The 13,677-nt window shown below is 45.4% G+C and overlaps 1 protein-coding gene across 1 annotated transcript in view; it reads left to right on the top strand.

Annotated features, from left to right (window-relative positions):
• DNAH8 (dynein axonemal heavy chain 8) overlaps nucleotides 1-13,677 on the top strand; it is a 593,210-nt gene that overhangs the window by 390,471 nt on the left and 189,062 nt on the right. The window contains exons 54-55 of the mRNA XM_050948396.1: nucleotides 5,261-5,498; nucleotides 9,258-9,400. Coding sequence (XP_050804353.1) covers nucleotides 5,261-5,498; nucleotides 9,258-9,400 — 381 coding nt within the window. The remainder of the gene's footprint in view (nucleotides 1-5,260; nucleotides 5,499-9,257; nucleotides 9,401-13,677) is intronic.

Genomic DNA, 13,677 nt, shown 5'->3' with positions numbered 1-13,677 from the left:
ATTGCATGACAAAACCTAGCTGCGTATGGTCCCGGTGATTGCTGGCATTCAAGCAACATCCATTCTTTATCTCGCTGTGTTATCCTCAGGAGAGTGATATCGTTCACGGTAACCTGGCTGAAATTCAGGAATTTAATTAAGGGGACAGAGATGGCCATTCCTACTGGGCTGTTTGCCTGTGGCTTAAAAGAAATCCTTCCCTGCAGGTAGCCAAGCGGGGGAAATGGAGGGGGACGCGATTGGCTCTGAACTTTTCCACGTTTGGCTAGCAGGGATCTTTCCTGCTACCAGCCACACGGTTGGGTGGGGGGGAAGGCGGGTATATAGCAGTGATCTTCCATGATACCAGCCATGGGGTGGTTTCTGCTGCTGCACGTTAACAGGAAAGAAGCAGCACTCAATGGACTTCGCTTGCTATTTGGGAAAGGAGGGCGCTGAATGGATGAAGGCTGCAGAAGACGAAAGACAATGGCTTACCATGGCCGCATGCAAGCCAAATTCTGCTGCTTGGACCTGTGTCTGTGATCTGTAACGCCAAAGCTGCAGGCACTCAATATTAAGATTCAAAATGCGACCTTGTAATGAAAACACATGTGCTATGTAAGGTGAATAGTGTTGTTCACCGTGAAAAAGTATGACCATTATTCTCTAAAATGTATCTTTTTAAATACTTCTCTCCCTTTCTTCCCTCCCTCATGCAGCTGCAAATTATTCAAGCCTCCCTACTCCGTCCCGAAGGCTATCTCAGATAAAGCGGTGGAAAAAAAAAGACGCAAGAAGAAATGTTTTCGGAAATCATGGAAGTGACCCGCAATGAAAGAGCTCGTCTGAATGAGTGGAAGGACGTGGTAGCAAAGTACAGGAAAGATGTCAGTGACCGTGAGGACAGGAGGGACTAACATGAGGACAGGAGGGACGAACGTGAGGACAGGAGGGATGCTTGAGATGAGAGGTGGTGGCAGGAAGATCAGCGGTGGCGAAATGCAACTCTGGGGCTGCTGCGTGATCAAACTGACATGCTCTGGCATATGGTGGAGCTTCAGGAACGGCGCAGGATCACAGAATGCCACTGCAGCCGCTATATAACCACTCTCCCCCTTCACCATGTTCCTTAGCCTCCTCACCCACCAGACGAGTAAGAACTCATGGCGGTAGGCTCCATGCACCCGCCCACTCCACCCCAGTGGATAGTCCAACCAAAAGGCTCTCATTATTGAGACATTTTTTTAGTGGCCTTTTCCTTCCCTACTATTCTCCTCCCAAGCCCCACCCAGGCTACCTTGTCAGTTCTCTCCCTCTTTTTATAATTACGTAATAAAGAATACATGATTTTTAAATGAGAGTGACTTTATTTCCTTAGAAAGCAAGCTGTGATCGAAGGAGGAGGTGGCTTACAGGGAATGAGTCAAGCAAGGGGGCGGGGTTTCATCAAGGAGAAACAAATACAACAGTCACACTGTACCCTGGCCAGTGATGAAACTGGTTTTCAAAGCTTCTGTAATGCGCACCGCTTCCTGGTGTGCTCTTCTAATCACCCTAGTGTCTGGCTGTGTGTAATCAGCGGCCAGGTGATTTGCCTCAGCTTCCCACCCTGCCATAAAGGTCTCCCCCTTACTCTCACAGAGATTGTAGAGCACACAGCAAGCAGCAATAACAATGGGGACATTGGTTTGGCTGAGGTCTGAGCAAGGCAGTAATGTGCTCCAGCGCGCCTTTAAACGGACAAATGCACATTCTACCACCATTCTGCACTTGCTCAGCCTGTAGTTGAACAGCTCCTGACTATGGGGCATGAGTCACTTGTTATGGGGCATGGATCACTTGCTGGTGGATTCTCTGCAACTTGAGGTCTTCAAACCACAATTTGAAGACTTCAGTAACTCGGACATAGGTTAGGGGTTTGTTATAGAAGTGGATGGGTAGGGTTCTGTGGCCTGCTTTGTGCAGGAGGTCAGACTAGATGATCACATTGGTCCCTTCTGACTCTAAAGTCTGTGAGTCTATGAGATTACTGTCCAGGCTGCCTGTGTATGGCTTCATGAGCCATGGCATCAAGGGGTAGGCTGGGTCCCCCAGGATAACAACAGGCATTACAACATCCCCAACTGTTATTTTCTGGTCTGGGAAGTAATTCCCTTGCTGCAGCCGTTTAAACAGAGTAGTGTTCCTGAAGTCACGAGCATCATGAACCCTTCCCAGCCATCCCATGTGGATGTTGGTGAAATATCCCTTGTGATCCACCAGTGCTTGCAGCACCATGGAAAAGTACCCCTTGCGGTTTATGTACTGGGTGCCCTGGTGCTCCGGTGCCAAGATAGAGATATGGGTTCCATCTATTGCCCCACCACAGTTAGGGAATCTCATTGCAGCAAAGCCATCCACTATGACCTGCACATTTCCCAGAGTCACAACCTTTCGTAGCAGCAGCTTAGTAATTGCTTTGGCTACTTGCATCACAGTAGCCATCACAGTAGATTTTCCCACTCCAAATTGATTCCCGACTGACCGATAGCTGTCTGGCATTGCAAGCTTCCAGAGGGCTATTGCCACTCGCTTCTCAACTGTGAGGGCTGCTCTCATCTTGGTATTCTGGCTTTTCAGGGCAGGGGAAAGCAAGTCACAAAGTTCCATGAAAGTGCCCTTACACATGTGAAAGTTTCGCAGCCACTGGGAATTGTCCCACACCTGCAACACTATGTGGTCCCACCAGTCTGTGCTTGTTTCCCGGGCCCAAAATTGGCGTTCAATGGCTAGAACCTGCCCCATTACCAGCAGGATCTCCAAAGCGCAGGGGCCCGCGGTTTGAGAGAATTCTGTGTCCATGTCCTCATCACTCTCGTCGCCGCGCTACCGTAGCCACCGCCTCCTCGCCTGGCTTTGCAGGTCCCGGTTCAGCATTGCTGTCTTGAGCTCAGCAGGGTCCATGCTTGTTGTGCTATGGCGTTTGCACAGTTCACCTAGGAAAAAAGACGCAAAACGGTTGGCTGTACCCAGAACCACCAGAGACAATGTTTTTTGCCCCATCAGGCACTGGGATCTCAACCCAGAATTCCAAGGGCGGGGGAGACTGTGGGAACTATGGGATAGCCACCAACAGTGCAACGCTCAGGAAATCGACGCTAGCCTCGGTACATGGACGCACACCGCCGAATTAATGTGCTTAATGTGGTCGTGTGCACTCAGCTTTATACAATCTGTTTTAAAAAACTGGTTTCTGTAAAATCAAAATAATCCTGTAGTGTAGACATACCCTAAGATACACACAATTAGTATCACTTCTAACAATATAGGTTTGCATTTCAAAGTTCTAGCCTGTTTAGCATGAATGGCCCTAATTACCATTTCCATACCTTTCTGCATGACTTTAAAGGTTGGCTTTGGGTCATCCAGCCTGCAAGCTGTTTAACCCTTTCTGGTCATAAGTTATACTTTGCATAAGGTTCGTTGCAATTATATAACTGTGGTAGCAATAATGATTTGCATCATGGTTATATTTTAATCAGACAATGTCACATCCCGTTTTTTGTTGTTGTTTTTAGCTTTTTGGAAAGAGGGTGGTCATTCCTGTTAGGTGACCAGTCTCTTTTCTTGTCTGGTGTTCCCTTGTGGGTTCTAGCCCACAGGGCAGAGGGTGAGAGGGTTATGCGCTCTACATCAAGTAAATCAATTTCATACTTGAGAAAGGGATGGAACCTAGGAGCTTTTCCCTTTTTGAGGTGGATTGGACCACTGGATTCAATATGAGTTTTGGACTTACACCTGAAGACTACTTGATTAGTGAGCACTACCTAGTTTGTGAAGATGTTTGAAGGCATCTCAGTTGGTGTGAAGGGACACAGAGACATCAATAAGCCATGCAGTCTTCCGGAACTTTTGTGTGTGTGCGTGCACGCTTGTGCATGCCTGCGTTCTCTTTGAGGTGATCTGCACTTTGTCTCTTGTACTTTGGCACGTTTCCATGTATTTTTCCTATTCAAGATGGAAGGAGTCAGAGTGTTTTCAAATAGTGTGTTTATTTGTTTTTGGCAGAAAATGTCTGTTACAGATGAGCATTATTTTTTCATCTTCTGCCATAGATTTAAAGACTATGAGCTAGGTTCACAAAAGGTCTTAGACACCTAACTGCTACAGTGATTCACAAAACCTCCACTCAGCTGCTTCCAAACCCTATGTGGGCACTTAAACTCGGTCAGTGTGCTTTTTTTTTTTTTTTACTGTAAAATTTCCATAGATGCCTATGTTATTGCCTCTGAGCATGCATGCTGCAGCCTCACATGTCTGCCTAACTTGCCTGAGAGACCTGATACAGTAAGTGTGTTCAGACCTTGCCTACTAGATCAGTCCTTATAGATGAGCTTACACAAAATGGCTAGATGATGATGATGGGCCAATGATTTTTTAATTATTTATCCACAGTGGAACAGTTTCAACAGGAAAGAATAATGGAGCCTTATAGTACAGTAATTAGGGCACTCACCTCAGATGAAGCAGATCCTAGTTTAATTCTCTTCTGCCACTCAGGTAGAGGGGGGGCTTGAACAAGGAATATCTCACATCCCAGATGAATACTCTAATCAGTGGGTTAAAAGTTATAAGCTACCTCCTCCTCCTTGTCCTCTTGGGCTTCTTGCTGAAATGGGGTAAGTGCCTAAAGCCAGGACAGATTTTGCTGCTGAGCATCCCAAGCAAAGGAGGTGCCTCACAGCAGCCCGACCTTAGGTACCTGTCTCCAAGAGAAGAGTGAGGCTTAGCACACACCCTTTAACTTGAAATCTCCCATGGGCGGTCTTAGGCGAGGAGCTGCATAGCATGCTGGCTTTTGTGAATCCTATTCAGAGATGCCTTTCTCTCCTCATACATTGTATAGGGAGCCTAGGTGCCAAACTCAGGCTTTATGAATCCCAGTGTTTTTCTGGTCATCTAAAAGTTAGGTGACTATGTTTCTTTGTGAATTAGTCACCATAAATACCTTTAAAAATGTAGCTGAATAATTTTCAGGGAGACAGACTCCTAAATACTTAAGTCACTTTTGAAAATGAGACTTAGGCTACTAAGTCACTTAGGTTCCTTTGAAAATTTTACCCATGGTTATATATATATATGGCTTTACTCTATATTTTCTTGTTATAATTTTGAGTTCGACATTGTCCTTTAGCAACCTTGACTGGTTTTTGAAATGTGTTTTTAAATGTCTGAATATATATGGAGCTAAAATTGACTGTAGTATTTTCTTAATGCTGTTTTTTTTATACATTTTCAGTCTATTAATCTTTTGGAGGGGTTGATTCCCTCAAAGGAAGAAGGCGGTATTTCATCTCCAGCACATCTTCATAAATTGTTTGCTTTTGGATTAATATGGAGTTTAGGTGCTCTCCTGGAGCTGGATAGCAGGGATAAACTGGAAGCCTTCATTCGAGCAAATGATAGCAAATTAGATTTGCCAGAAATCCCTAAACACACCAATCAAACAATGTATGAGTTTCATGTTACTGATTATGGTAAGAGAAAACATATTGGCATTCTTTTTGATAATTAATGATTTTTAAAAATAAATAAGATTCGTTAGAAATATAAAAGTACTCTATAATTACATATTATTTGGTCACACGATCAGAGCTTTTCTTTTTGCTAAGACCCTATTGGCACACTAATCTTATGGAATCTGAATGAAAGTTATATATCTGGAGGTAAGCAATGGAGAAGTTGAGATCCGTTTGGATTAGTAATAATTTTTATACCTCTTGTTTTTAATTTAGTTTTCATGGATTCTTTCTATTGAGGTTCCTTAATTAGTCTACAGTATAGGTAATTTTTTAGCATGTTATTTCTGTATTATATTAATTTTACTTTATCTGTCACATTTTTTCCTCAAACAGTATTGGTTCTCCTTTGACTTATTTGCACATATACATTCCACTGCAGGTATATGTGCATCCAATACATTTGAGTCAACGACTTTTGCCGTCAGTACTACTAGGCAATGCATGTGCCACTTCCTTATGCACTGAGATGAGAGTATAAAAGGGGCATTTTCACCAACTCCCTGTCAATTCCTTCTCACTCCCATGGCAAGAGTTGAAGCCCACCCATAGCATTTGCTTTGATTTTCAAAATTCCTATAGCATACATAGTTATAGATAATGTTTAGTGTAGTATAGTTAGGTTAATTGGTTATAGTATTTAGTTAGGTAAATCCACCAGGTATTATGGAAAAAATCCCCAGGTTTCCAGCAGTGTGGAATGCGTAGGGCTGTTTTCCCTGTTACAGACAGGCATAAGAGCGGCTTGATTTGCTTTTGTGAGGACCATGTGGGGGACAAATACTCTGTTCGTACCTCCTTCCCACCAAGACAAAAAAACAGATTTCTGTCTCAGAGTTTACCATATGAAAGAGGTAATGTGACGCCCATTAGAACTGAGTCCCTGCGAGGTGGCAGATTCAAAGTCCACAAGCAGTGCCCCTTTGGCTGTTTGTGATTCAAAGAACAAGTTTGGTGTGAAATGTCACTCTTTACCTTCACTGTCAGCTCCTCCAAGCATTCCATGCTGACAAGTGCTCAAAGTCTTGATCTTCTAAGAAGACTTGAAGTAAGTCCTCCGGTACCAATTTGAGTCACCACAAATCTAGACACTCATTGGCTGCATTTGATGTAGCTCTGTTGACTCTGGCCTCTTCAGGCCTGTTGAGAATAGTGTCTTCACCCTTACCGAGTCCCTCTTCATCATTCCTGCTTGTCAATTTACATCAGCACTGATGGATAAACACTTACTTGTTTGGTCCCCTCTACTTTGTTGGCCTTCTTGTCAGAAAAGGATCTTGTGTGTCTCCCCTACTGGACCCTCCTTTCCATGGTCAATTCCTATTTAACTGTCAAGACAAGGTCTAATATAGATTTCTCCCATGTTGGATGCAACACTTTTTGAGTTAGGAAATCATCACCTATAATATTTAGAAATTCCTGGGGTGTTTAGTATCATTTTAAATTTCCATCCATGTGGATTACTTTATAATTTGGGGTTGATAATGGTCAACTAGTCATTACTTTTTATTCATCACAGAAGTAACTTCCTACTGTCCTATGGAACTACCATGCCATTTATTAATCCGGCAGGAGAGTCAAGTATTTCTTTGGTGAAATCCTGTTTATAAAGAATGTACACAAAGTCCTATTTCCCTAAACACAGTAAAAACAAACAATGGGAGGCTCAGAATCCAAGTCTGTCTTTCCATTGAGTACTGTGCCAAAAAGAAGCTCTATCACTCAGCTGCCTCCCAGGGCCAAGCTCACAACTGCTTCTCTTGCTTTCCACTGGCTTTCTGCTACTTACATACACAGCTGAAGCCAGTCAAACCCTAGCCCCAGCATTTGCAGTTAGTCCCAGGGAAACCACTCAGCCTACACATTTTAGCTCTGGATCTCTTTTTCATGTGGCTCAGTGTCTTGGGCAGTTGCTTCCTATTGTTTCCTATGCTACATAAAGTACTCCTATTACTACATAAATGGAAGGGGTGGATTTCTGCACAGGCCACCGGGGTCCGTACCCAGGGCCCTGGCCAATAAGGGGGCCCCTGCAGGAGTGGCAGAACGCTGGCCCCACCCCTGCTCCTCCTCTTCCCCGGGGCCTTCCGCCCTGCTCCTACTTTTTCCTCTGAGGCCCTAGCCAGGCCACAACCCAGAGCCCAGCCATAGTAGAATGAGTATATTCCCCCATGTGGAGTTGGCCGAGCCACTCACCCAAACCCCTCTCCCCCATGTCCCTCCTTGTTCATGGATCTGGCCTGAGCCCCTCTCCACAGCCTCCCCTTTTCCCCCCATGCATGGACCTGGTCTGAGCCTCTGCCCCTGGTCCTGAGCCCCTCTCCCCCGCACTCCTCATGTAGATGTGGCCTGAGCCCCCCTCTCAGACACATCCCAGTCCCGAGCCCCTCTCCCCCTACATGCGGATGTGACCCAAGCCTGTCTTCTCCACCCTTCCCCCATGGACCTGTCCCAAACCCCTCCCCTGCAAAGACTTGACCAAAGTCTGTGCCCCCCCAACCCTGCTGCTTACCTCCCCCAACTCCTTTCTCAGAAAACTGGGCATTTGTCCTATTAGCTCTTGCCAACTGAGTTGGCAAGTACAAATGGACAGATGCCCAGTTTTGCTAACAAAGTTGGGATGTCTGGGACAGGGTTTAAACAGGGGACTGTCCTGGTCAAAACAGGATGTATGATCATCCTAGGCTGTAATAAGAGCCACCAGGTAGCCCAGGCAACTGTGGGGAGCTGGGACCTTCCATCTGCCCTAGGTGGAGGGTCAGGGGGGCCATGTCCCTGCCCCCTATGGCACACCACTCATGGCAGGTGGATGGTGCAGGGCTCCTAACATTGGGCTGGGCTCCCTGGGCTGCTCTTACCACCACCTGGCTTCTGGCTAGGCCAGGAGGCAGGGCCATGGGGGGAAGGGGAGGTACAGGGGCTGGGGCCCCATGGCAGGGGCGATTTGGAGGGCCCAAATGTTCTTTGTGCCTAGGACCCCAATAAATCTTAGTCTGCCTCTAGTGACGGGGCATTTAATTGCTCCATCCACTGAGCCTGAGGGAGGGTGGTTATCACACTGATAGGCTTTTAAGAGGGGGGTTGTGCCTGTCATCCTCTTGATGGCAGCCATTAACACCTTCCAGCATAAAAATACAAAAGGAAACCTGAACATGAGGTCCAACTAGTTAAGCAGACAAACAGCAGATCTGTTGGAATAATTCCTCAACCAGAAAGTATTTTATCAGATTTTAGACCAGTTGGGCTATGTGAGGCTCTGTCTATTGGCAACAAATAGAAATACCAAAGAACCAAGAAGCTAGCCAATCTCAGATGCAAACTGCCATTCCAACAGTGTAAGATACACAATTAAAAATGTAGCATGTTAAAGGTTATTCCTTTCTCCAATCATAACTTCAAATTGCTGCACCAAGAAGGAGTTGGTTAGTTCACCATCTTCTTTTGGTTTGTGGCAGAGACGTGGAATAAATGTGAAGCCTCCCTACACACCCTGCATTTCCTTGTCCTCTTGGTAGGAGGCACAGAAGAGAAAGGCTTCTCTTTGAGTCTGACTACTTCACTCTCCAGACAGTTTCTTCTGCTACCAAACTACCTGTTGTTGAGCTCTCTTTGGGTCTACTGCAGAGAGGAGAAAACACAATATTTTGACTAGTGGAGCTACTAAATGCAGATAGTGAATTATTAGGTACTATAGTTTCCATTTGTTGCTCTTTTTAGGTGACTGGGAACACTGGAATAAAAGAGTTCAGGAATATGTTTATCCAACAGAAAATATCCCAGATTATGCATCTATTCTGGTTCCAAATGTAGACAATGTCAGAACTCAGTTTTTGGTAGAAACAATTGCTAAGCAACACAAAGTAAGTACACTATTTCTTATTTAATTGCAAAGCTAATATATATGGTGTAACATAAAGAGGCTTCCTGTCATAAAACAGGGATGTGATAATCCCTCATTATTATTCTCTATCTCTACTCAGATTTGGTCAGGTTGTACATTTTGTGACAAGATGGCCAATGTAGTATGGTGGGTCCTGTGCTTTTCTTGGTGGGGAGGGCTAAGATGCCACCCCTTACCCCTGCTCTTGGGGCACCAAGGGCCCCACTAGTGGCCCTGGAAGGTGGTAAAGGAGGGAAGCAGGGGAGGGGTCTGGGTTTTCTCCTTACTCTGAGTCCCAGCCCCTCTCAATCCCTGCAGGTCCTTACCCTCTTCCCCCTTGGGTGGGGTACCTTCAGTCTTTAGACACTGGGGGAGGGAGTCTCCCTCCCCTGCTCCCTTACTCCAGTTTTCTGATTTTCCAAGTCTCACAGCACACCTCCAAGCTCCAGTCCTCTCTCCTTCCTCCTTCTCTCCTGACTGCCTGAAGCAGGGGGTTTTATTAGGTTGCTAACAGGGCCTTAATTGACTACAGGTGCTCCAATTAACGTGTAGCAACCCTCCCTAGTCTTCAGGGAACCACATCTTAATTAGCCTAGGGTTTATATACTTCCCCTCTCCCACTGCTCCCTGGCCCTCCTGTATCACAATTTATTCAATTGTATTTACATTATTTTTGTTATCTACAAATTTGCCCTCACAAGTGTCTCTTTGTCCACATAAAACACTTAAAATAAAGCTCATTGTGTAAAAGATCAATCGAATTAGCCATACACACACAAAAACATGTTAAATATAATCCAAATAACCCCTGTCCTTTTTCTTCTGAGGAAAAAGGCTAGAGGAGATTTTACCATCAGTTTCTGAATATCAACAGACTAATGCTCTCTTAGATGAATTGGGAAGGTGGATTTCGGAGTCAAGGGACATCCGCTAAAAACAGCCTGCCACCACCCTTGGTTATATTTCAATGGGAAAGCAATAGTTGATCCCAACTGTCATGAGAGTACAAAGGGAGAGAATGCTTCTCATTTAGTAGTAATCTAAAACAAAAATAATTTTCAAGAGCAAAATCAATACCTTGAACTACACCTGGAAGTAAATAACAAATCTTTGGAGTAGAAATATGGTTTATTTAATTTCAGTGTGTAAAATGCACTTACTGTAATCCCAGAGGGTTTGCAAAAAATAGTACATGCAAAAAAGAGTACATGCAAAAGCCTCTTGAGAGTCTTTGGGTTAAGTTTAGAGGTGAGAGCAACAAGGGTGATATCGTGGAGGGCGTGTGCTATAGACCACCGGATCAGAAGAATGAGGTAGACGAGGTTTTCTTCGGACAACTAACTGAAGTTTCCAGATCACAGGCACTGGTACTAATGGAGGACTTCAATCACCCTGACATCTGCTGGGAGAGCAATAAAGCAATGCACAGACAATCCAGGAAGTTTCTGGGGAGTGTTGGGGACAACTTCCTGGTACAAGTGCTGGAGCAACCAACTAGGGGCCATGCTCCTTTTGACCTGCTGTTTACAAACAGGGAAGAATTGATAGGAGAAGTAGAAGCGGGTGGCAACCTAGGCAGCAGTGACCTTGAGAAGGTTGAGTTCAGAATCCTCACAAAAAGAAGAAAGGAGAGTAGCAAAGTACGGATCCCGGATTTCAGAAAAGCAGACTTTGACTCCCTTAGGGAACTGATGGGCAGGATCCCCTGGGAAGCTCATATCAGAGGGCAGGGAGTCCAGGAGAGCGGGCTGTATTTTAAAAATGCCTTATTGAAGGCACAGGAACAAACCATCCTGAAGTGCAGAAAGAATAGCAAATATGGCAGGCAAACAGCTTGGCTTATCAGTGAATTCTTGAGCTTAAACTCATAAAGGAAGCTTACAAGAAGTGGAAGTTTGGACAGATGACTAGGGAGGAGTATAAAAATATGGCTACAGCATGCAGGGCTGTAATCAGGAAGGCCAAGGCACAAATGGAGTTGCAGCTAGCAAGAGATGTAAAGGGTAACAAGAAGGGTTTCTACAGGTATGTTAGCTACAAGAAGAAGGTCAGGGAAAGTGCTGGACCCTTACTGAATGTGGGAGGCAACATAGTGACGGACGATGTGGAAAAAGCTGAAGTACTCAATGCTCTTTTTGCCTCGGTCTTCACAGACAAGATTAGCTCCCAGACTGCTGCACTGGGCAACACATTATGGGGAGGAGGTGAGCAGCTCTCAGTGGTGAAAGAACAGATTAAGGACTATTTAGAAAAGCTGGACGTGCATGGGTCCAGATCTAATATATCCAAGTGTGCTGAGGGAGTTGGCTGATGTGATTGCAGAGCTATTGGCCATTATCTTCGAAAATTTGTGGTGATCAAGGGAGGTCCCGGACGATTGGAAAAAGGCAAATATAGTGCCTATATTTTAAAAAGGGAAGAAAGAGAACCTGGGGAACTACAGATCGGTCAGCCTCACTTCAGTCCCTGGCAAAATCATAGAGCAGGTCCTCAAAGAGTCTACTTTGAAGCACTTGGAGGAGAGTAAGGTGATCAGGAACAGTGAACATGGATTCACCAAGGGCAAGTCATTCCTGACCAACCTGATTGCCTTCTTTGATGAGATAACTGACTCTCTGAATATGGGGAAAATGGTGGATGTGATATATCTTGAGTTTAGCAAAGCTTTTGATACAGTCTCCCACAGTATTCTTGCCAGCAAGTTAAAAAAGTATGGATTGGATGAATGGACTATAAGGTGGATAGAAAGCTGGCTAGATTGTTGGGCTCAACGGGTAGTGATCAATGGCTCCATGTCTAGTTGGCAGCCGGTATCAAGCAGAGTGCCCCAGGGGTCAGTCCTAGGGGTGGTTTTGTTCAACATCTTTATCAATGACATGGATGACGGGATAAATTGGACCCTCAGAAAGTTCACAGATGACACTAAACTGGGGGAAGAAGTAGATAAGCTGGAGGGTAGGGATAGGGTCCCGAGTGACCTAGACAAATTGGAGGATTGGGCCAAAAGAAATCTGATGAGGTTCGATAAGGACAAGTGCAGAGTCCTGCACTTAGGAAGGAAGAATCCCATGCACTGCGACACGCTGGGGACCAACTGGCTAAGCAGCAGTTCTGCAGAAAAGCATCTGGGGATTACAGTGGATGAGAAGCTGGGTATGAGTCAGTAGTGTGTCCTTGTTGCCAAGAAGGCCAACGGCATATTGGGCTGCATTAGTAGGAGCATTGCCAGCAGATCAAAGGAAATGATTATTCCTATCTGTTCAGCACGGGTGAGACCACACCTGGAGTACTGCATCCAGTTTTGGTCTCCCCACTCCAAAATGGATGTGGACAAATTGGAGAGAGTCCAGCGGAGGACAATGAAAATGATTAGGGGGCTAGGGCACATGACTTATGAGGAGAGGATGAGGGAACTAGAGTTATTTAGTCTGCAGAAGAGAAGAGTGAGGGGGGATTTGATTGCAGCCTTCAGCTACCTGAAGGGGGGTTCCAAAGAGGATGGAGGTAGGTTGTTCTCAGAGGTGGCAGATGACAGAACAAGAAGCAATGGTCTCAAGTTGCAGTGGGGGAGGTCTAGTTTGGATATTAGGAAACACTATTTCACTAGGAGGGTGCTGAAGCACTGGAATGGGTTACTTAGGGAGGTGGTAGAATCACCATCTTTAGAGGTTTTTAAGGCCCAGCTTGACAAAGCCTAGGCTGGGATCATTTAGTTGGTGTTTGTCCTGCTTTGAGCAGGGGATTGGACTAGATGACCTCCTGAGGTCTCTTCCAGCCCTAATCTTCTATGATTCTATAATTCATAACAAAAAGATGAATCAGGAGTTGAACCAATGCCATTGTGATGGGTTGTTCACCCCACATCAGCCCTGTGAGGGTTAAGGAAGATGAGAAAGGGCCAGTTAGGATAATATGCCACACATGAGTGGCTTAGGGCAGAAAAGCAATCCCTAACTGGAAGTCGAAGCTCATCTGAGCTGCTGTGGGCTGGGCTAATATAAAGCCAGGATGCTGGCAACAGAAATCTGCAGTCATTGCCTGTGCATTAGGGAAGGAGGGATACTAGAGAAAGAGTTAGGACCCTGGGAGCATGGCCCTGAGGGTAGATTGTTCCCAGAAGAGAGAAGGATGGAGAAGAAAGCCTGTGGGAGGTAGATAGGAAGAAGCCAGGGAGAGAGCTGCAAAGCTGGGGACCGAGCAGACCTTGGCTGCATGTTGTAGGGTCTCTGGTTTGGAACCTGAAGAAGTGCATGGTCC

The sequence above is a fragment of the Gopherus flavomarginatus genome, chromosome 4, assembly GCF_025201925.1.
Source record: "Gopherus flavomarginatus isolate rGopFla2 chromosome 4, rGopFla2.mat.asm, whole genome shotgun sequence".
Lineage (NCBI taxonomy): Eukaryota > Metazoa > Chordata > Testudines > Testudinidae > Gopherus > Gopherus flavomarginatus.
Note: the sequence above shows the minus strand (reverse complement) of the source record. Positions and strands in the feature narration are given on the sequence as shown.